At 30.0% G+C, this 24,365-nt stretch overlaps 2 protein-coding genes across 6 annotated transcripts; both read right to left on the bottom strand.

The window, feature by feature from the left end:
- Positions 1-7,031: 7,031 nt before the first annotated feature.
- LOC107432664 (two-component response regulator ARR14) lies at positions 7,032-10,913 on the bottom strand. 2 transcript variants are annotated; one of them, XM_048465728.2, is made up of 6 exons: positions 10,705-10,913; positions 9,087-9,239; positions 8,531-8,920; positions 8,347-8,423; positions 7,968-8,046; positions 7,032-7,655 (listed from the first exon to the last, which is right to left on the bottom strand). In XM_048465728.2, exons 1-6 carry the CDS (start codon positions 10,898-10,900, stop codon positions 7,279-7,281), a joined length of 1,272 nt encoding a protein of 423 aa, XP_048321685.2. In that variant the 5' UTR covers positions 10,901-10,913; the 3' UTR covers positions 7,032-7,278. The 2 variants fall into 2 exon arrangements, with proteins under 2 accessions (XP_048321685.2, XP_060668988.1); XM_060813005.1 differs by having other exon boundaries at positions 7,032-8,046.
- Positions 10,914-13,280: 2,367 nt separating this feature from the next.
- On the bottom strand, positions 13,281-18,562 carry LOC107432674 (flap endonuclease GEN-like 1). Of its 4 annotated transcripts, XR_007238578.2 has the most exons (10): positions 18,408-18,562; positions 18,092-18,299; positions 17,405-17,581; positions 16,672-16,842; positions 15,651-15,832; positions 15,300-15,546; positions 14,974-15,109; positions 14,296-14,560; positions 14,088-14,152; positions 13,699-13,772 (listed from the first exon to the last, which is right to left on the bottom strand). XR_007238578.2 is itself a non-coding variant. In XM_048466184.2 (9 exons), exons 2-9 carry the CDS (start codon positions 18,169-18,171, stop codon positions 13,506-13,508), a joined length of 1,827 nt encoding a protein of 608 aa, XP_048322141.1. In that variant the 5' UTR covers positions 18,172-18,299; positions 18,408-18,562; the 3' UTR covers positions 13,281-13,505. The 4 variants fall into 4 exon arrangements, 3 of the variants coding, with proteins under 3 accessions (XP_048322141.1, XP_048322140.1, XP_015899347.1); XM_048466184.2 differs by having other exon boundaries at positions 13,281-13,772; positions 14,022-14,560; positions 18,064-18,299; XM_048466183.2 differs by having other exon boundaries at positions 13,281-13,772; positions 14,022-14,560.
- Positions 18,563-24,365: the final 5,803 nt, after the last annotated feature.

Raw genomic sequence — 24,365 nt, 5'->3', positions numbered from 1 at the left:
TCCAGATTTTTTTGAAATTTTAATTTCCAATTATTTTGGTTGTTCGATTTTATTTTTAAAAATAAAATAATTAGAAAAATGATTGGTGTGTGAAGTTGGCTAATCTTTTTTTATCTTATTTTTTTTGGAGTGAGGGATTTAGACCAGGTTATTACCCAAGAAAAAATGAATTTTAGACCAGGTTAATTATTACCAAAAAAAAAAAAGAGGATTTTACTCTTGGATTGTCCCGAACTAGGCTAATCCATTTAAATTTAAATTTAAGTTATCAAATAGTAAGATATTATAAACTTGAAGTCCATTGAAAGAATTATATAAATTTGAGTTTAAGATACTAAAAACTTGAATTCCATTGAAAGAATTATATCCAAAACTTATGAGGAAATATAGTAGAATAGTCCTCTAATTGAACTGAAATAACACTTGAGAATAGGTCATGGATAAACACATAAAACAAATTATCATTATTGGATAGCCAGTTAGAGAAAAGTGGATATTTTTTGGGAGAGAGGATATTCAAATAACTGCTTTCAAATGTGTGTGTATATATATAGATATACAGAAGATTTTTGGCTTCCCTAGATTTCAAAAATGCACTTCAGAGTTCAAAGTTATAGCTAGGGTTTTATCATCTTTGAGTAGTGATAGTTGAGAGAGGTGGATAAAACCAAAAAGAACATCAAATTAAGTGGGTTATAGGTTAGCAGTAGTAGTGTAATCTTCTGTGCAGATATATTCCTCTCTCTCTCTCTCTCTCAATATTATTAATGGAGAAGAACAAATGTGGAAATGTGTATCACTATGGGATGAAGATGTGCATAGACATGGGAGGTGCTTGTTTTGGTGTTTATCTGATAATAATGGCTATAGAGGATATGAAACATCACAAATACAACCCAAAAGATGGTCATGATCACGATGATCAAGAACAAGTCTCAAATTGGTACTGGGTTTTCTCTGTCAACATCCTCTCTGCCATCCTTTTTTTCACCTTGTTTATCTGTAATTTGGTTTTTACTTTCAAACACATTTTCAATCAATTTTTTGCCCCTCAGAAGATTGAACCTGAGCCGGACAACAACATCATTATTGCTGATCATCATCATCAAGAGGATGTTGTTTGATTCAAAAGTTCAAACTCTGTTATCATATAATTATTTTTTTCTTTACCCTGAATTTGAATGACAGGAAATATGGTAACTTTGATTATTTGTTCCGCTTTTATAGTTGCTATATTTGTCAGTATGTCTTCTGCTTGTGTTCTTATAAAATACCCCCTTTTATGTTCATCCAAGTTTCATTTTGTTCTTCAAACCTTCTTCTTCTTCATCTTCTTATTTTTCAAAGCAATTTCCTCCATGAACTTTAGCATCGTTCTATCTTTGTTTATATATATATATATATATATATAATTTTTTTGAACAGCATTATATTAGAAAAAAGGGACCAAGACAATTTATTTGTTACTATTTTTCAATTAATTCTTGTCAATTTTGAAAAAGGAAAATGTTTGACATGTTTTAGTGATATAAAAATTTGAATACTAATCAATCTTTATATGTATACTTTTTTCTTCTTTCTTTTTTTTTTTTTTTTTTTGTCCCCCTAATTCTCGAAAAAATTTAAGAAAGGGTAAATTGACACTGCCAAAGTTCAGAGGGCACATTGCTTCACAAAACAATTTAGGGCACAAATTAAAACTTGAGTAAATGTACAATGAGGTGTTTGTAAGTTTTCGAAGCAGTAATAATTTTTCCATATAAATAAGCATTTGCAATCTGATAGTCATAGATTTCCTACCAGAACAAAAATAATAATAATAATTAAAAAAAAAATTATATATACACACAAACTTTTAAGGCTTAAGCTTCATATGTCCTCTATTCTGAAAATGATGAAGACAGAAAAACGTATACAACTAAGAAAGACCAAGCATAAAAATAAAGAGAGAGAATCCAATACATTTCACATTTTCATGCATCCGAACTACGCATATTTGTAGATACAAACACTGAATTTTTCAAACTAGACAACAAGATAATAGTAAATACCCTTTCTTCTAGTAAACTAGCTGCTAGTTGATTTACCAGAAATCATCCAAATCTTCATCAAGGAAAAGTACAGTTGACCATATTGTGAAATCAAACAACTTATCAGCTCCTCCATTCTCTGCCCCAAATGTTTTTTTTATTTTTTTTTTATTTTTTATAATTATTATTATTTTAATTCAGTTAGAATGGTGGTGGGGACAATATTGGAAGTCTGGAAATCGATCCTGTCCTTGTTGTAGCACTTGTTAATTATCCACCAGAGATATGGATAATCTTTTGCATTCCCAAAACCAGAAATACCCACATTGGTAAAAACTCATATTTTCCATTGAAAATATCTTCAGAAAAAATTGCATACCAGAGCTCAAAAACAAGAAAAACAGAAAAACTTCCACATCATTAACTCTAATCAGGTATAACATGTAAGATGGAAAGTAGCATACCACAGCTCAAAAAACACAATGGTCACCTGTACAGAGTCATTTAGTAAGACTCTGCATCGCTTCTATTGGACAGCGGACCTGTACTATACATATGTTTGAGTCTAGCAGCATTATGTGCTCATTTGCTGCTCAGGGCATCAAAATCATAGCAACAAAACAGGCTTAAGATCCATACCAGCTTATGAAAAGAAATAAATGAATACAGAAATAAAGAAAAAAGAAATGAATGAGTGAACTTGACCATAACTTGTGTGGTAAAGTAGCAGCATATTCATCTAGCTCGACCACAAAATGCAAGACAAGTATATATAAATAGAAAAGCATACATGATACGGTTGAAACATAAGTGTACTTTCAAATTAGGACATAGTAATTATTTCTTCCTCATGCAATAAATTATCAAATGGACCATACACAAATGAAGTACAACAAAATCACAGGAAAAACTCATTGCAGGTACAGCAGATATTAATAGAAAATAAAATATGTTACCAAATTATATCTGTAGAGAGGCAATCAGTCCTGAAAGGAAACCTATTGTTGGAAAGAACTTCGATATTCTGGATATAAGAACTTTTCATTTAGCATCAGAGAAAGTAACCAAGCAGAGGATGCAATCAAGCCCAACCATCTCGTCTTTCCCCAGAAGAGAAAGGAAGGCTATAGAAACTATAAAAACACACACTTGAAATAAAAATAAAAAAATAAAAAAAATAAATCTTCAGAGACCGATCTTTTTGTACCCAAAAAGTAGTTTACCTTCAACTGGTCTGTGTCTGCAAATCATTCGCTTATAAAGGCAACGTTATGTTATGTGTAAACTCTAAAAGCCCCAAAGAAAAGGCATGACATGGGTCTGAATGCCATGATATCTTGAGCTTTCATAGAATTATATATATATCCCCAATGATTTTTGAAAAAAATAACTATAATTGGTCCCCTCCAAAAAAAAAAAAAAAAAAATCTACAAAATCTAAAATATAATATATTGACACTTTAAATTTAAAGTTTATCCTAATTATATAAATCATTTATTTATCATAAAGATAATGTATAATATCATATTTGATATTTTATTATAGAATAGAAAATTAATTTTTAGTTTTATATTGCACATTCAATTTTAATTTTTGTATATATTTATATGTTAACTTTTTATAACCCAGTTCATGTGACTTTTAAATTTGCACTCAATGTTATATTTTTGTCTTAATAGAATTTTAAGGTTTTTTTATTTTTTATTTTTATTTTTTTTATTTCATCTATTTTTTTTTTAAAATTTGCTATTAATATTAATTGTTTATCTTAACTAATTTTGTAATTTTTTTTTTGTTTGTTTTATTCAAAAATTTCTTACATAAATACTTCTAACTTATTATGTAATTGGTATAGAATTTAAAATTTATATGTAATGCTTGGAGGCCATGAAAGACAACTAATAGCAAAATCATTGTGTTTTTTTTTTGGTGAAATCAAAACCATTAAAGACAACTAATAGCAAAATCATTGTGTTTTTTTTTTTTGGTGAAATCAAAACCATTATTTTCATCATTTCAACTCATCTCACCCTAAATATAAACACATAATTTTTTGGTGAAATCAAAACCCTTATTTTCATAATTTCAACTCATTTCACCCTATATATATATATATATACATATAACTAAACTGAAATCAGATTTACAATACTACGATTTTCTGTATCCATTAATTTTTTCTTCCGAATTACTCCATTGAAATGAAAACCTGCAAAAATAAACAAAATTAGCTCATCAAATAAACAATACATTACATGGATCCTAATCCCAACTCACTTAAGGAAAACAATCCCATTTCAAAAACTTCGGCAAATATGCAGTCAACTTCAATCACTAGATAAATAAATGTAGGTATAGGCTTGTTAAAGACAAATAATAATAATAATAAATACTACTAATATATATAATATTAATATATATAAAATAAAAAAAAAACCAATTATCTAACTGAAAAACAACCGATTTTAACTGATTGGCCAAGTAGTTAGAACCAAATTGCATTTCTTGATCTTGAAATAAAGTTTTCCCAATAAATAAATAAATAAATAAACTTTCACAATTAAGATAATTCCAAGTTAACATGTGGAATTAGGTAATAATTCCATGTGGACATATAGAATACCCAATTTACCCAACGCTGTTAAATGCCCCAAAACCACATCAATCAACACACATTCTCCTCTTCAACAATACCCGTAGTTAGAAAATCTCATAAATCCCCTCTCTCTCAAGTCTTGTTCAACTCAGCAATGGACGTTGTTTTATAGGACAGAGATCGTTTTTCACATTGAAGCTGAGTTGAGGTACCTAATTCAATATCTCAATCGGCTTCTCTATCACGTATACTGGTCACGGGCCTTCTTCAAAAGTGTCTGTTGACGAAGTTGGCAAGGTTGTGGAGTACTGCATATATAGAAAGTTTTGGATTTCATGGTTATTGACGACTCCGAAAGCTGGCATGTAGTACAACGAAGAGTCCCTGAAGAGTTTTTTCAAGAATCAGACCTTAAAAAACAGAGCTCTGTTTTTTTGAGAATAAAAAGTCTTATGGATGAAGAAATAAGAGGGAGGAGAAGAAAATGAAAGAAAAAAAATGGCTTTTCCATTTCGGATCTTCTTGCTGATCTTCTACTCGTTCTAACAGACCTCTGTTTCTGCATGACAAAGTAAGTGTATGATGGTGATGATTCATGTCTTTCGTGCTGATTTTATTTTGGCTTGCGTATTAAACCTTTTTTTTTCATCAATTTCATTTTCTTTGATTCAGTTTTAAATTTGATGTGCTATACAATATTCAACTAATTGCACAATATTCTTCAATAAAATCATCAGCATAGTTCTTAGGCTTCTTTGATTGTAATTTTCCATTTTGAATTTTAATGTGTACTTTTCTTGAACAGAATCAATCGCAAAGATTTAATTTTAGGTCAATATATTCATCAGCATAATTCTTCAGCCTCTTATCGGTCATGATCACTAGGGTTTAGAAATTGCAACAAAGAATTAAATTTTGGCAATTGTCTAATTAGATTTAATTAGACGAATGCTTGATCAGATTTAACTAGATGAATGCTTGTAGCGAATGTTAACACATAGGGATTAGCTAAATCCTCTTGATGATGACTCTTTAAGTTCAATAGCAGGCTTCGAAAGTATATACTTTGGCATATTTAACTGCTAAAGTTAGCAACCTACTTTCTACGAAATAAAACCATGTACAAATATTATATATTGAAGCGTATTTTTTTTTTTTTTTATATTATTCTTAAAGAGTTAAATTGACATGGGCTTGGTCTTTGACCTAGAATTCCAACCACTCTTCTGTTTGGGCCAACTCAGCAGGATTCAAATTGAAATTAAAATTTCTGTTGGCAGCCCAAATAGAATTGGTAAGGAGTGGCTTACTGGATGAGATTTTGAAGCCCAAACTTCTAAGAGATGTATTTGACAAGTTGAATGAGCATAGATTAATCGTTCCTATTGATGATGATGATGATGATGGTCAGTTTCAATTGGAAGACGATTGCTGTATTTGCTACCAAGTATTGTGGGACGACACCAACAACAACAATTACAACAAAAGTGAGACTGAACACCATCAACGGTGGTAGTTTAATAAAAGAAAATTGAGGTTCGAAGCTTGCTGTTGAGGTTCGAAGCCTAGCAAGCTTCGTTATTGCCTCAATGATTTTATGCCCCAATGCCGTATAACACATGACTACGATCTAATATCTATGATATTAGATATTACTAAGAGCTATTTTTTTTCTCAAAACAAAAAAAAAGAAAAAAAGAAAAAAAAAGAAAGGAAAAAGTGAGATTGACCACATGATACGTCTGCCTAATTGCAAACATGCTTTCCATTCCACCAAAATTGCTTGTTTACATGGTCTCTGAAATCTAACTCATGTCCTTTGTGTAGACGTTTACTGATTTTCCCATGGGTTTTTTTACTTTTTATTTTTATATTAGGATGGGGAATTCAATTTTTTTTTTCTTTTTAAATTTTTATATTTGTTTGTTGGAAACTCCAATTCAAGACTTGTGTCAGTTTGTCATGAGTGAGTTTATATATATATAAATATATACATATATAGATTACAATTGTTAAACGCACTTGAATTTGATAAGGTCCTAAAATTATCCCCTTCCCCTAACTTACATAAATGAATAAAAATCTCAAAATTTGTAAGATTTCATTATTTTGTCACCAATCACTATCAAAAAGTTTGACACCTCGATTTTTTTTGTTGTTAAAAGTACATATGAGGGTATTCTCTTCCTCTGGAATGAAAATTATATTCTGGTTCTAAAATTTAGTAGTTAAAAGTCACAACTTACAATGTCTAGTTATTTAATTTTTTTTAAATTTACAACGATTCTCTCCACCTTCCCGGTGTCAACATATTATAAAAATGGAGACTCATACATAGAAAAATACATACAACTATGTAACATATTCATGCATTACTCATTAATATACATATCCAAAACTACCATTTTACAAACTCGACAACAACATTAGATTGTTAGCGTTCTCGCTTTGCCTTACCAACTCATGCTTCTCTTTTTTGGTTCATGGCAATTGGCAAATCTTAAAGTCCAAGCTAGTTGATCAACAACTTAAAAGACAAAAGGGAAATTAAAAAACCCTAAATGAAACTACCCTAATTTATTATAAAAGCATATCATGTACTAAATAGATTGTTGGATTAAGAGCAACTAGCTAGTAACTAATTTAATTAATTACCAGAAGTCATCCAAATCCTCATCCCGGAAAACTACAGTTGACTGTTTTGTGAAGTCAAACAGCTCGGTTTCTCCACTTTTTTCACCAAAAATGTCTATCTTTTCTTGCTTCTCTGATTGTGCTGGTGGTGTTGTTGTTGTGGTTGTTGAAAGCACTGGAATTTGCTCCACTTGTTCTACTTGTTGTTCAGAATCATCCAACAGAGTTGGAATATCTTTTGCATTCCCAAAATCAGAAACAAGCACATTGGAAAAACTCATTTTCCCATTGAAAATATCTTCTTCTTCTTCTTTCTTAATGAAATTACTCTCCCAGAACTCTCCAATTCCAATCCCACCTGCCAATTCCATGCTATTATTTGTGATCCCCATTCCTGTAGGATTAGAGCTTATTTGTTTACATGTCATAGCAAATAATGTCTCATTTCTAGTACCAGTACTCATCAAGTATAGAAGGTCATAATCTGGATTAGGATGATGATTATAATAAGCAGAATATTCAAAGGAATTAGGCATAGATATGTGAGTAGTGGTAGTAGTAATCAGATTCTTCTGAAAAGGGACTCCAAATTGTGGCTTAGATGAAGTTGTTGTTGATGAGAAATAGTGGTTTGGGAATTGGACAAATGTTCCTTCTTGTAAATTAAATATTCGTGACGATGATGAACAAGAGAATGATGCAAAACCTGGTTCATCAAAACAATCTCTACTCATGCTCTTCAGCATTATCGCATCTTGTTCCCGTTTCAAGGAGATTCGATATTTCTGAGCAATCAAAATTTCCAAAAACATGTCAGAATTTGCTACAGCATGGTTCTAGAATATATATAAATTGGTTGATGTTTTTTTCTCAATCAGGAGTTAATGTAGATTTTAAGAACTTGCTCAAATCACTGAAATAGCTTCATTGTTATTGCTTTTTCTCTGTTTTTTTCTCTCTCTTTTATTTTTTGATACAAAAGATTCAAAAGGGTTATTTTAGATTTTCATTATTTAGGCAAAACCAAACACAAATTTTCAAGGGGTTTAAATTGAGCAATTAATTACAAGAAAATTACAACAAACCTGCAAATGGCCTGAAATATTTTCTTTTGCCAATCCAGGGACATTCATATGCTGAAGTATGGTCTTTGGATGTGCATCTAAAATCAAATAAAGAATTAGAATTCAATCTCACAAATTTTCTAATTCACCAAGAAATTAAAATATCCCTTTACCAATATAAGATTAAAAAGAAAAGGTTACTCACCCTCAATTCCTAATGCATTAACAGCTTGCAAGAACTTGGTATGCAGTTCATCACTCCAAACTAGCTTTGCCTTCTTTGGAGCTTTTGAGTCATCATTATCTTCATTGATCTCCTCGTCTTTGTTGTCGCTGATCTCTTCCTCCCTCTTTCTTTTGTCCTTGCTAACCTCGTCATCTGCAGCAGCATTCTCCCCTTGTGATTCAATCTGAACAATATTATTGTTGTTCTCCTCCCCACTGTCTGAAAATTGTAGTAAATCTTTATTGTTCATGTAAGCAAACTGCCAAAGGTTTTTCATATTGTTCAATGTCACTGGCTTGACAAGATAGAATGTAGCCCCTTTGAACAGTCCACCCAACATTGAAATGTCATCATCATCATCAGACATAACTGCATACAAACAATGAGAAACCAGAAAAAAAGAAAAAATCCCATTGAATAAGAAAGAAAATTGTTAAATCACCATGTATTCCAAAAGCTTAAATGCTTAACCCAGTTGGAAGCGGGTCTAACTATGTACATTAAAGGTATGAAACTTATTGTCAATGAAACTTACTGACAAGAGGCAATTTGGAAACTTGTGTCACTTTCTCAATGAACTCATATCTATTCATGTCTGGCAAATGAACCTCTGCCAGAATAAGTTTGAGTTCATCTTCTTTCTCTTTGATGATGGAAAATGCATCAGCTGCTGTTGTAGCAGTCAAAACTGCGAAGTGAAATCAAAAGCAAATTAGGCTGGAAAGTAAAGAATCAAAATGGGACTCTTTAGCCTAAAAATAATGCTTATGAAATTAAGAAGTTATGAAAAATAACTAGGTTAAAAATCTTCATGTGGTTGGAATTGTTGCCATTTCCTTGGTAAGCAAGTTAAGTTTTTTTTTTTAATTTTTTTTTTAAAGGTAATAAGAATAATTATGGGTCACTTTTTTCATCAAAAATCTGAAAATGGTCACCATTAGTATCACTCTTTATAATTTTACATTCTATGATTTCACTAGAAGCAATAGAGAGTAGCAGAGGCAGAACCAGAATTTCAAAAAAAATTATGTGTGTAAATTAATAACATAATACATGAAATTTATAAAAGTTGAATTTTGCATTGGTAGCAACATTCAAGGAATGATTAAAAGTAATACACCTTGTAATATTTATAAATTATCTTAATTAAATGTTTATGGTATTAACATAAATTTTCACAAGCGAAAAAAAATAAAATAAAGAATTGATATATGCATAAATTTTCACAAATGTTTTGACTGATATGTCCTTATACTTAATGAATCATGAGTCAATAAAAGAATCTAATTAACAAACAAACATACCAACAAATACAAGCAAAGCTAGTTCTTATAAATATATATACACACTAATAATTTGTAAAATATTTCGTCGTTAATTAGTTTAAAATATTTCACAAACACAAGTGCACATAAAAAGAGAACAAAAATAATTACTTTAACAATATAAGATGGCAAAAGAAGATGTTCATATGTGTTAACATATTAATTATCATTTTCCACTTTATTTGAATTAAATGTTTACATAAGAACAAAAATTTTGTCTAAGAAGAAGAAATGAATTTTTCTTTCAGGGATAGTTCGATGGCTTTTTCTTAAAACAGACGTTACGATTTTTGAGTTGGAATTTCCCTATTCCCAAGATAAAAAGAAATAAAATATATATGTATATAATAAATAAATAAGTAAATATATAAGAGTAGAAATGCATTTTAAATTTGGCAAGTAATATTTTTGTGTGAAAAAAAAATATGAAGTTGTGTAAAAGGAAATCCAAATGAAGAGTATCAATCCAATCGAAAGGTAAATAATAATCCATATATACTAATGGAGGAGGAAGATTTTTTTTTTCTTTTTTCTTTTTAATTAAAACTAAAGAAAAGTTTAGTATGAAATGAAATTTTCAAGCCACTAAAAATTAAAATATTTATATTTTTTCAAAAAAAATAAACTTAAAAATCCAGCGTTGTCCCCCACGCTTGCTCTGCAATGGACCAAGGTCACTAAAAAATTTAAAAAAAAAAAAATCCATTTTCATAAATTTGAAATCAAGAAGAAGAAAGAACCTTAACAAAAAGGAAATATGACCATACAAAAAAAAAATAATAAATAAATAAATAAATAAAATAAATACACAATCTCTTTGTTTATTACCTTTATAACCAAAGATGAGGAGCATTTTTGAAACTAGAGTAAGACATGCAGCATCACCATCAACAACCAAAACCCTAACTTCTTTGGTTAAAGGCAAAAATATCTTAATAGATTCAGCTAAGTTGAACTCCTCCTCATTACTCATGGCACAAGGATGAGTATAGAAAGGAAGAATTTGCTGATCAACCTTACCCATTCTTTTGTGAAAGAGAAAGTGGGAGAGGGGTTGAGATGGAGAGAAGGAGAAAGAAAGGGTACTTTATATAATTATATTGTTTTGTAACTTACCAAAGTATTCTATTGCACTTCTCTCTACTTCACAATTTGGTTCATAACTTACCAATGAATTTATTAGAGAGCTTTGTTTAGTGATTTGAATTTATGAAAATATCATTACATATATTAATTTTTGTATCGATATTCGTGCAAATTAATATCGATAAAATATATGAGTTTTCAATAATAAATATTTTTAGAAAATGGTAGTTATATAGAAATCAAAATATTTACCGAATAATATATTTTAGTATATTATTAGATAAATAAATAAAAATTAAATCAATTAAATTTTATCATCTTATTTGATAAATATTTTACAAAATTTAATATTGTTTGTTTAGAATAATACCAAAATTATTAAATTATTCGACAATATTAGAGTCATCAAATTTTATTTTATTTTTTGATATATTATTTTATAGGGTTTAATTATGGATTTATCAACTAACAATAAATTACTGTATATTAAATTAAATTTGCTCCATTAATATGCTTTTCAAACAAACATCACACCATCAAATCGTAAATTCAAAATGTGCACTCTCTTTAAATTAGAATTTGTTGCAATAATTAAAAAATAACAAACTACCATATTTTTCAGCATTCAAAATTCTTTTAATAAACAAGTTTGATGGCTTCAATACTCTAAATTTTATCAAATTCTGAATACTAGATAATTTGCCTTTATTTTAAAAAAAAAATTGAAAAACTGATAAAAAAATAATAATAAAAAGTTACCTGAACTTTTTTGGTGGGTCTCACTTTTTTTTTTTTTTGTTGGGGGGGTTCTTTTTGAGTTTCAAGAGACTGTTATGAAACAAATATATTGTTGATTTCATCTGTTAGGGGGGGAAAAAAATTGTCATTATCTAATGTAAACATGTCCTTAGACTGATTTTTTGTTTATTGTGAGGGAAAGGTCTTTTGGATATTCACCCCAAAAAAAAAATAAAAAAATGTCTTTTGGATTATAATCCAAACATAATCTTGGTGACAAGCAATTAGATTATGATGCATGTACCTTTTATTGAAGCAAGATTTCACATCAACAAAGGGAAAAGCTGCCAAAAAATTGTAAAAATCCACAAACTTTCCATTTTTTTTTCTTTTTTTAATTTTTTGTTTATTTACTCCTTTGACCACTATACCGAATTCAAAACCATATTTAGCATATGATTTATTTTTATTAAAATTACCATTTATAGTGTATGAAAAATCATGGATAGTTTTTCTGTTTTTCACAAGTAGGAAACCAATTCAAGAAAAACAATTAACCCTGTAAACCACTACAACTAATACATGAAAGTCAAAGACACTTTTTAGCTTGCCATTTATCCTAATAGAAAACTTCCATTTATACTGTGTTATATGTCGATAGGTTAAAGTGAAGGTTCCAACTTAGTTTTAATGTTAGGGAAGATTGTAAAAATCATCTTTCACATACAAACTGTAAAAGACATACTATAATATTTTGAATAAATTGCCTTTCTTCCTCTTGATGCTTTTTGTCATTGACTAACCTTCTCAATTAATCTTGTTTACTTTTTGATTCAAATTCATGGATTAGGATTGGAATAATTATTCTTGAGAATAAAAAAAAATTAGAAACTTGAATAATTAGTGTTTATAATTTTTTTTTCCCAAATATTCACATCTGGTTAAAATAATTATAAATTTAGTTTTATATTTATTGATATATATATATATATATATATATTTTTTTTTTCATTTTGATATTGAAATTAGGGATTCCCCAGGATTCATGTCTGAAAAATAGTTAATTTTTACCACGAAGTTGTCTGTAAATATATGGTAATTCATCCAAATTTAAATTTATAACATAGTAAAAGTGAAATAACTATTATAGTGCTTTAAAAAAGGAATAGATATTTCTTAATATTGAAAAATAGCTGAAATAGAAAATAGACCAAACACAAACAATACATATACCAATGGAGGTTAAGAAAGTTAAGTTTTCCCAATTTTTTTTTTTTTTTTTCAGTTAAATAAGAAAGTTTTCTCAAGGAAGCTTTGAAAAGCCAAAAAGCAAAAATAAAATAAAATTAAACACTTTTGAAAAACACGTACAAGAAACATTGCAAGTTTATTTACCCAACCCTAAAAAAAGACAATGCGATGCTACAAGTGCACAAAAAGATATTGACGATGAAAATGTCGTGCATTCAGCATTGTATAGCACCAAGACTATCTCGGTTGGAGTTCAGATCAGTAAAAAAGACTGCAATATTTCTACTTTATAAGGTTAATAAAGCTTTGATATTTTAGAAGGTTACCAATAGAGAACCAAAGATTTATAGTTTCAACAAGGAAAGCACAAGAAAACCATGTTTGGCTACAGGAAGCACAGAGAGACCAAACCTATATCACCAAACCTAAACTTTACTTACAAAATAATATACAAAAAGCCTATCCCATTTAGGGAAGATATATAGGAACTTAAAACTTTACATCTTCCAACTTCTCCAAAAACAACCAACTAGCCTAAAAGAAAAAAAAAATTCCTAGTCAAACAAAAGTCGACGTCTTACTGACTTTGGGAGGCTTGGAGTTGATACTTTTCTTTTCCCTTTTGATGTCGGATTGCTCCCACCGTTGTCAGCATTTTCAGCTAAACCTTCTTCAGGTTTTGTCTGCAATTGTGCTTTCGTTGAACGGTAGAATTCGGTCATAGTTAGTTGTGCGGCTCTTGAACCTGGTGATTCCAACTTTTTGTTTCTCCCTCCAGATCTTAAGCTTTCACTGTTTCTTCGTTTTGATTCTTTCTGTTCCTGCCAGTTTTCAACCACAAAAATCTTCTTAGCCCTCATATTGCCCTTGGCTAAAATCAAAGCATATGGCACATATTCGGTCAACCTACAGCATTTCACTCTCTTATTACAACTGCAAGTTCTTTTTGAAACTGTGATAAAAATTTAACTACACAAGGTCAAACCAATAATCATCTACATGTATTCAATTTAAATTCTCTGGATGAAATATAATTTACCCTGTTACCATTACCATTGACCAAAACAAACCTTAAAGTAACAAAGAGGAAATAGAATCCCCAAACGATGTAGATGTACAAAGAATATAAATGACACCTTTTCCTGCAAAAATCTGTCAACCTCCTGTGGAAAAGCAGCCTGAACAAGTTCCATATTTTCATCTGTCAGCAAAAAGTGACACCCACCATCAACATGAATCTTAGGAACATCTAGCTCATCCAATTGATTAATAGATTCATCAACATCTATAACATCATCTTGCGAATTAGACTCCTCTGAAGGGGTTGCATAGGTAACACCAGACCTGGCAGGTACAGCCTTTTTCCACTTAATGATGTAAAATTGATGCCCATATCTCATTCTTATGCGGTCTATGGAATCAAACTCATACTGATCATGTAAAAGAGATTTTACTGGTTCTGCAGCCATTTCTCTTAAGTAAATAGTGGACAACATAGGAAGTATGCTTTGCCGAATATATGAAGGCTCCCACATCTGATGAAAAGCCAAGAAATCAACCAGCAGTTCGGTTTTTGGGCTGCCCCATGATATACATGTTTCAACATTTTCTGTCAAAAAAAATAAAAAGCATAATTATAGATCAAGATTGGCAAGAAAAGATCAAACTGCCACCCAAAGACATAATTATGGTGCTTAATGAAAATTCTTGTTGTCTTCAGGTCCTGAAGACCAGGCTACAAAACCATAGGATGTAAGAATTGTCCTTCCATTACTATAACCCTTATCCAGTCCAAACCAAAAAAATAAAAATATTAAACAAAACTGTATAGTTCAGGACAGGCTCCAGAGCCAGAGTTTCAGTTACACCATTAATGTAGATATAAAGCCACATTCAGGTAATTCTAACCTCTCAATTAGTGGTTGTGGGGTGTGTTTATAAGGGGGGGATGAGGATCTGGGAGAGAGAGAAATCATATCATTATCACACTATGAACACTTCAGACCAGATAATTAAACATACCGGTGAAAGCACCATGGTTGTTGCACAAATACATTTCAATAAGCTCATTTTTAGGGAAATTTGGCTCCATTGCAATCTTGGCGCAAATTTTTGTTTGCCAACATTCTCGCATCTTCTTTTCCTTTTCCTTCCGGTTCTACCACCCAAATACCATGAAATCCTTTAATATGAATAGGATAAAGAAAAGATTGCAGACAACTATTAATTCATAAACTACAGATTACCTAAGTTCAAATAAAAGGACATTCACCAAAAAGAGTTAAATGAAAGGACCATTCAATACACTCCAAACAACAATAAGGTAATGGAAATGAGTATTTTAGTACCATATCACAAGCCAAGCAATCACATTTAAATCCCTCTGGCTTTTTCAAGCAAGCATCGCCAATTTTGGTAGAGCAATATTCACAAGAAGACTTGAAATGGTCTCGTTTGTTACCCGGATGCCCACAGAAGGAACAATGAGAACATTTTGTCCTTAGTAAAATTTCATCTGAACTGGATAGAAGATCATCCGCAGATTTCATGCCAAACTTAAATAAAGAAGTATCTCCACTGCTTATTTCATGCAACCTGCACATGACATCAGTTTCAGTTCATGTGGTTCAAATTTAATAAGTACCTTTGTCAACTTCAAATATTAAGAAAGAGACTTATGAACCAACTTTGAAGCATACCTATTCAATATCTCATCTTCACCAAAATTCTGGACAAAACGCACAGCTGTATCAAGCCCTATGCCTTGCACCCCATTTAGATCATGGTCATTGCCAACCAAAAGAGATATGGCTATCAAGTGTTTCCTCTTTAAACCAAGACCGGCTTCAATTTCTGACATGTGGTAGCATTCAAATGGTTCCTGCCCACAATGAGATTCTCAAACTTGCAAAAAAGAGATATTATAGCAAATCAACTTGGCAAAAATATAAATTTGGTATGGTATACAAGACAAAAGAAATGCAAAATGACCAGTAAATATCTATTTCAAAGAAGTAGACAATGCTCCTCACATAAGGGTCAGATGTTGATGAGTGTCCTGATCAGAATGCCTTTATTTCTTTTATTATTTTCTTCCCATTTCTGAAAATACTTAAGCCATCACCTATAGGTATATCGGCATGCGCACGCGCGCGTGTGTGTGTGTGTGTGTGTGTGTGTGTGTGTGTGTGTGTGTGTGTGTGTGTTTATGCAAGCACAATGGACATAGGCTGTTAATAATTAATCAACAAAAACAATCAAATCCCCCAAGTAATCAGGACAACAACCTTCCTATATGTGGAGTCAATGGTATGAAGGATTAGGAAACCTACCAATATTAACCATGAAATTCACTTCTTTTTTAAATGGCTCAATATGATACATCTATACTTTCTCCAATTCAGTTACAACTATTCCATCAATATAATTTTTTTTCTCCACAAATTTTAAATTATTAAAACAGATGAATAATCAGATAATATTAAGTAATTAAATAATTCAGGTTTATTAGAACATCTCCTGCCAAGATGCATATGATAGCAAACTGATATTGTTAGAATATTGTCATGTCAAGTCATATGAACAAATAGCAAATATGCTACATAAAAAAACCTACCAAGAAACATATACTTATTGTTAAAATATTGTCATTTCAAGACATACAAAACAAATAGCAAATATGCCACATGAAAAAACCTACACAAGAAACTACATGCTTACTTTAGAATTTGGCCGAAAGCATTTTATCACACATTTAGCTCCATAGAGAAACGCATCACTATCAGATGTGATGCAAGCATCCACATGACCTTCACTTTCCAGCTGAGCACATAATGCTTCAGCCTCTCCTTTTGCTTTCAGAACAGGCATCCCAAAAAGCTCAAGTAGTTCCTAATTCAACGGGCACATCTAATAAATCAAACGAACAAAACAAAGGGCCTACATCTAACAATTCTACATAAAGCCTTTCACATGACATATAAAATACATTAATGGTCAGAAAATTTAAACGACAAATCAACTTCAGCCACATGAAAACAACAAAATCTTTAAAAATATATGATAAAAGCATTGTTATCTGCAACCAATCATGAAAAGAAACTAGAATTTCATTTCTAATCTTATTTGTACAGGAGCTTAGTCTCAAGGAACTTTCATAAAACAAAATTCTTTTCTAACTCAAAAGCATGAATATGGAATAGGCTAAACAATAACTAATTTTGAACCTAGATTTAATTCTTTCTGTCCCCAAATAAAAGCAATAATTTTGCAGACATGCCAGCATAAGCTCGTTGAGTTTTGTCATAAGAAAATGAAAACATGCAACAAATTTTAAGTCTTTTTTACTCACTTTTCTCATCTATTGAGATAGAGTTAGCAAACAAAAATACTGAATGAGACATAAAACTCTAAACCATATTTAGGGCAGAATCTTGGTCTAGAAACAACTCACCACACATTCTTGAACACATTTAGAAAATTTGTGGTTTCTGTCAACTGAAACACCATAGTCAGCTGCAGGCAAGCTTGACAAATCAATGCCAGAAAAACGATAGAATCGTGCAATCCTTGCCTTTGATTTCAGTGGAGATGGAGTTCCATCAACTACAAAGACTGGGAATGCTCCAAACTGCAAAAACACTCAACATCATTTTACTCCCTCAAAGAGCTAAACACTTCAATGCTCTCTGCTCACTTAGCCAAGCACACAAGAAAACCGATAATACTGAGCCCAAAAGCAACCCACAAATATAATACACACATATATTGTAGCTAGATAATATGACTATTTCTTTCTTTTCAGAGCCTGAATTGCACAGTACCACCCAACTCTTATATGAGAACACTGAAAAACAATCAGACCATAATTCATTCATATCTCAGAAACCAATTAAGAACCCAGAAAATAACATAAACCACATACACATCCCAACATTTCTTTTCTTTTTCTTCCCCACCCCAGTCTAAAATACAGGGACATTCTTATTTCTTAAAAGAAATAGAAAAAAAAAAAAATACCCACATGGATAAAATAACAAAAGAAACAATCTTTAATTCGTTTTCCTTTTCTGGGGAACCAAACAGAAAGTACGGGAAGGCAGAAGCACATACATTAACAAAAAGCCCATCCAGTCCAAACCTTAGCGAAGAGGCTGATAGTTCTAAAGAAAATGAGCCTGAGGTGTGGGTTTCGAGCATTGCCCTTGATAGCAGTCTCATGCTGAACAATCCAAAAGGATAGGTCCACAGCAACCCGCTTGTTCCTCAAAAAGTCGAAACCTTCGTTTCGGGCATAGGGTTTAAGCAAGTCCCAGAATTTGCCTCCAAACCCCATTCACTCTTTTTCTCTGGATTTTTATGGAAAAAAAAAAAAAATGTTAGCCGAAAATACAGTAATGCAGAGGGTTTACAAGGTGGTTTTCATGGTAGAGAGATTCAAACTTTGCGAAACGTACGAATGCTTCATTCACTTCCAAATGGAGAAGAAAAAGAAGAAGGCGCGGAGTTTGTGTTCAGTGTCGTTCGGTTTTCGCGGCTTGCACTGTGATGCGGAGAACTTTGCCTAAGACCTCGGCCTAAACGACGACGACACCTTCAGCATCGTCGTTTGCATTGTCTACGACGTGGCGGTATGGTACAGTAATAGTGTACCGACTTGCCACATTTATTTATAAAATATTGAATAGTAAATAATGTAATATTATCCTGTGGACTCCATTTTTTATAATATATATATATATATACTACAAAGATTATTAGTTTTAATAGTTAAGTATTTTTATTTGTACCTACGAGAATACGAGTTTGAGAGTTTGAATAATGAAAAAGTAAAAATTTTAGATAGATTGTAATTTAGATAAATTGTTAAAATATATATATATATATATTGGGAATGTATATGTATATAGACTATATTAATTTTCCAATTAACGATGTAACACTACGAATTTGGTGCTATAAGATTATTTATGTTAGTCAAGTGAAATTAAATCATTTCAATCATCCATATTTATGAGTAGAAGATAATAAATTTGAACACAATACCTAACGTATGAGAGAATTATTATAAATGTTTTAAAAAAAGATATTCATGTTAAAATAAAATATTGTTCACATTGTTGGATTATCATTATTGGAATTGAATTATCACTTTTGTTAAAAATGTGGGTTTTTATTTCTTTTATATACTTTTTAAAAATATTTTTTAAATTTTTTAATAAAGTTATTGAATTTTAAATCCAAAATTTTTTAAATCATTGATTTTGATATCAAATTTTTACTATTTATTCTAAAAGTTTAACTTATGAAATCCGAACTTCCATTTCTTTTATATGTTGTTTTTCCTCTAACAAATAGTAATATCTATGAAAAAAAATCAATAATAACAATTAACATTTTTAATCTTATCAATCCACATTTATTACTAAGGTCTTGATTCAAACATTAGACTTAGAAATATTTCTTTTGTTCTTTAATTATTTGGTTTCATTATTGAATTCCTAACATAATTTCAGCAAATAAAAATTTCTATGGTTATCATTATTCCTTTCTAACAAAAAATATATATATATATATATATATAATTGAGAAAAAGATATGTGAAATCTGTATATGGTAGGTCATGAAATAAAGATATTCAATAACTAGGATGTCATATGTTATTTCATTTTATAAGGAAAATAATATTATGATCTAAGTAGATTATTCTACACCACCAATATGAAAAACTATATTATATATATATATATATATATTGGCAAAGACCGCCATGCAAATCAAAATTATAAATACATAATGAGCGAGAAGATGTAGAGTAGATGTGGCAAAATCTCATATGACCAAGATTTAAAATATCCGATATTTCTTCGAAATTTCTTCGATATTTCCATTTTTTGAAAGGGTTGATATAAAATTTAGATTTAACATGGAAATGGATAAAACTTCCATAATATCCATGGAAATTTCCGAAATTTCACGAAAATTTCCATGGAAATTTCCATAAAATATCCACATAAACTCCTTGATTTGGTTAAAAAATCTATAATTTCCATGGAAATTTCCAAAATTTCTATAAAATTTCCATGGAAATTCAAAAATATTTTTTTTTAAAAAAATATTCATAAATATTATTGAAGAAGACAATTTATAATTTTTTAAAAAATTCATAAATTTTATTTTTCATTTTCTTTTAAGAAGAAGACAATATATCATTCAATTATATCAATCAACCAAATACTCTCCATGAATTTCTTATACCATGGGATATCTTACAATAGTATTATATAGTTTTAAAATTAAAAAATTATTTTTTTTGTTAGAGAATCTTAGTACATTATTATATAGTTTTGAAAAAATATTTTTATGCTAGAGAAAAAATATTTTTATGCTAGAGAATCTTAGTACATTATTATAGAGTTTTGAAATTAAAAAGTATTCTTCATAAATATGTGTTTGATCATTGCTTGGGCACTTTTTTGTCTCTATATATTACACTTGCTTGTCTACTTTCTTATTTTTGCATAATTTTACGTGTCTTTTATATTAGTATATCATTATATAGTCTTAAAATTAAAAAAATATTCTTCATAAATGTGTGTTTGACCATTGCTTGACATTTTCTTGTTTCTATATATCACACTTGCTTGTTCACTCTCTTGTTTTTGCATAACTTCAAGTGTCTTTTATATTAGTACATCATTATATAGTTTTGAAATTAAAAAATATTCTTCATAAATGTGTGTTTGACCATTGTTTGGGCACTTTCTTGTCTCTATATACTGCACTTGGTTGTCTACTCTATTGTCTTTACATAATTTCACGTGTCTTTTATATTTTACCAGAGCCAATACATATGCTCCATGAGTAATGAGTGTGCTTTTGATTATAAAATATTCCATGGAAAAAAAAAATCACATTATTATTTTATTTAAAGAGCAAGTTTGATGCTTTGTTCTTAACATTTTTCCTTATACATATTTTTAGTTCCCATAAAATTTCAAGTTCTTTCATACAACTTCTTTGGATATCCTTTTTACAGGTTAGTTTCTTTATCTTAAAAAAAAAAGAGGTTTATATTTACTTTTATACTTTAAGATCTAAATTCTTTAATTCACTTGTATTATTGTTATTTGAATTATTAATTGTAAGCTAATTAATTATATATTAACATATGTATCTATCTCTATATATATATGGTGAAAATGTAACATGTATATATGTATAGATATATATATATATATATATATTTATATGTAGTAATTATAAATAATTAGATTTACAAACCCAAATTTAATATATACCTTAAACTTAATGTATGATGTGTGATTGAAAATATAATTGTTTTTTCTTATTGGATAAAAAACATAACTTAAAAAACCCACTTTGTCATTTAATTTTTTCATGTTGTCTTCTACATAAGCAAACCTTCATAATATAATATGTTAAAACTTATAAACAATAAATAAAAACTTGATTAGAAAATAAATCTTATACATATATATATGTCGGCTAGAATATACATTGTTAAAGTATATTAAATTTGCCTAAATATATTGGTTATTTCTTTTTTTGCTTTGAAAATATTGGTTATTTCTTTATGTAGTGTTTTGTCCCTTTTCCAATTGTAAACATCTATATTCAAGGCATTGGAGATTTGTAAGGAATCATTTTCGTACTAGGTACATTCATTAAAAATGAATTATTTACTTTCAAAGATCTTGATTTTTTTGTTATACTATTATTTTTCATAGTTATAAGAAAATATTTTAATCAAATATCTCTATCCAATTCCGATCAAAAATTCAAATATATATATATATATATATATTCATAGACAAATATTAAAATTGTTATTGTTACTATTACTGTTACTTTTATTATTATTATTATAGGATAATAGCTAGTGGAGGAAGCAAACGTAATCCTGCATGGGAACATGGTTTTCCAGTTGAAGGTAATAAAAGTAGAACAATATGCAAATATTGTAATCGCGTGATAAAGAGTGGTGGAGTAACAAGATTAAAATACCACCTTAGTGGTATTGATCCTTCACACAATGTACAACCTTGTGGTCAAGTGCCTCCTGAAGTTAAAAAATTCATAGTAGATTTGTTAAAAGGAAAACAACAACGTAAAATCAAAAAAGAAAATAGAATGGAAGAGATTCGTGCAGATTTACGAGGACAACTGCATGCTGAAACATATGATGTGGATGATGAGGATGATGATGACATAGCATATCCACCTGGGATTGATCCATATGAGAAAAATGATTATCGAGAGGCAATTCATGCTTCTAAACAATCAGAGTGGGAAAGAAGTCATCTCCACAAAGTTCGATATCAAGCTAAAGGAGGCGAATCTAGCAGTCGTGCTAAACCTGTAGTACAACGAACACAGAGTCTTAAAGATCCACAATCAAGATTTGTTGCACCAAGCTTATACAAGTCCTCTCAAGCAAAGCAAAAAAATATAAAAAAAAAAAATTTTGGAGGAAAAATAAAAGAAGGTATGGGAAGAATAATAAGTGAATTTTTTATTTATGAAAATTTACCAGCAAATAAAGCATCATCCCATCATTTCAAGAATTTGGTAGCAAGATGCCAACAAGCAGAGCCAGATATAGAACCTCCAACCCCTTATGAGATCAGCACAAAATATTTGGATATGGAATATGAGGAGATAAAAGACCACGTAAACAAAATGAAAGCGAAGTGGGAAGCTATGGTTGTACAATCATATGTGATGGATGGATGGGTCCCACTAGGATGTCTATTATTAATTTCATGGTTTACTCAAAAGGAAGCACAGTTTTTCTAAAATCTATTGATGCTTCAAATCAAATAAAAGATCATAAATACATATATGAGTAATTGAAGAAAATAATTTTGAAAGTTGGGAAGAAAAATGTGGTACAAATTATAACAAATAATGGCTCTGCATTTGTTAAAACCGGGAAGAAATTGATGGGAGATTACAATTTGTACTGGACTCTATGTGCAGCACATTGCATTGATCTCATGTTTAAAGATATTGGAAAGAATGAGAATGTGGCTATTGTGATCAAGCAGGCTAGAGCAATCACAACTTACATCTACAATCATAATTGGTTGCTAGCAAAGATGCGTGAAACTTGCAAAGGTGACATCATTCGTCCGGGACTTACACGATTTGCCATAAACTATCTTGCGCTTGATAGCTTGGTTAAAAAGGAAGCTGGACTTAAGCAACTATTCACATCTACTGATTGGACTAATCATAATTTTAGTGCTTCAAAAGAAGGCCAAATAGTGGAAAATATAGTACTTAATCATACTTTTTGGAATCAAGCGCATACGGTGTGTCAATTATTTGAGCTTTTTTATAAGTTTTTACGTATTGCTGACACCGAAGTTTATCCTACAATGGGAGCAGTGTATAAGTTGATGTGAATTGTTAAAGAGGAACTTGACAAAATGCATGGTGCAAAGTGGATATTAAAGATTATCAATAATAGGTGGGATAAAACCTTAAAGCATCCATTATATGCAGTAGGTATGAGCTTATAGTCAATTTATATAAAATATGTTAGACTTTTATTTTTTTGTTAATGTAAAATACTTTATATCTTTCATTATTTATCTCTAATTAAACTAAAAAATATATTTTTTTCCCTTTTATATAGCTTATTATTTAAATCCTCACTATCAATGTAAACCTGGGGTTGGAGAAGATTCTAATCTTATAAAGACTGTACACGATGTCTATGCTACATTGGATCCTAAATCAGCGGCAATTAGCCAGTTTGGAAATGAAGTATAATGATGATAATTTAGTAACATAATATATTTTAAGGGTTTATAACTTTATTTTATTTTATTTTACAGCTTACATACTTCAAGGATGCAAGGAAAGGATTTGCAAGACCAACAGCAATTGCTTCTAGAAAAGAGATGTTTCCTGGTAAGTTTAAATATTGTAGTATGTGAATATCAATTGATGTAATAGTACAAATATGTAATCATATTATAATTATTTTGTAACAGTTGAATGGTGGGTCATGTATGGTGATAGTGCACCTACAGTAAGAAAATTAGCATTGAAAGTTTTGTCACAAACAACATCATCTTTTGCCTGTGAAAGAAATTGGAGCATTTTTGCACTAATACATACAAAACAAAGAAATAGACTAGCATATAGTAGAATTGAAAAACTAGTCTATTGTTATTATAATATAAAACTCAAGTTGAGGGATATGGAAGCTGAAGAAGAAAATCATCAAGACTTGGATCCAACAATAATATTTGAAACTATAATGGAAGATGATGATGAAGAGGGCAACCAAATATACCAATGGATTAGAGATGTTCATTTAGATGATCATGAGGAGAATCCTGATCCAAAGATTGCTCAACAAGCTGAAAAAGAAGGGATAA

This window comes from Ziziphus jujuba, chromosome 11 (assembly GCF_031755915.1).
Source record: "Ziziphus jujuba cultivar Dongzao chromosome 11, ASM3175591v1".
Taxonomy (NCBI): Eukaryota; Viridiplantae; Streptophyta; class Magnoliopsida; order Rosales; family Rhamnaceae; genus Ziziphus; species Ziziphus jujuba.
This window is presented reverse-complemented; position numbering and strand designations above follow the sequence as displayed.

Bases quoted from the DNA above. Each gene is read 5' to 3' on its own strand.
- LOC107432664 (XM_060813005.1), bottom strand. From the start codon at position 10,900: ATGGGTAAGGTTGATCAGCAAATTCTTCCTTTCTATACTCATCCTTGT. The intron at 8,921-9,086 runs GTAAGTTTCATT...GTTTGTATGCAG, and splicing joins TTCCAAATTGCCTCTTGTCA to TTATGTCTGATGATGATGAT. The intron at 8,047-8,346 runs GTTTGTTGTAAT...TTGATTGCTCAG, and splicing joins ATATTTCAGGCCATTTGCAG to AAATATCGAATCTCCTTGAA.
- LOC107432674 (XM_048466183.2), bottom strand. From the start codon at position 18,286: ATGGGGTTTGGAGGCAAATTCTGGGACTTGCTTAAACCCTATGCCCGA. The intron at 16,843-17,404 runs GTGAGTTGTTTC...CCGTTGAATTAG, and splicing joins AATGTGTTCAAGAATGTGTG to GAACTACTTGAGCTTTTTGG. The intron at 15,833-16,671 runs GTAAGCATGTAG...CATTGTGGGCAG, and splicing joins GCTTTCGGCCAAATTCTAAA to GAACCATTTGAATGCTACCA.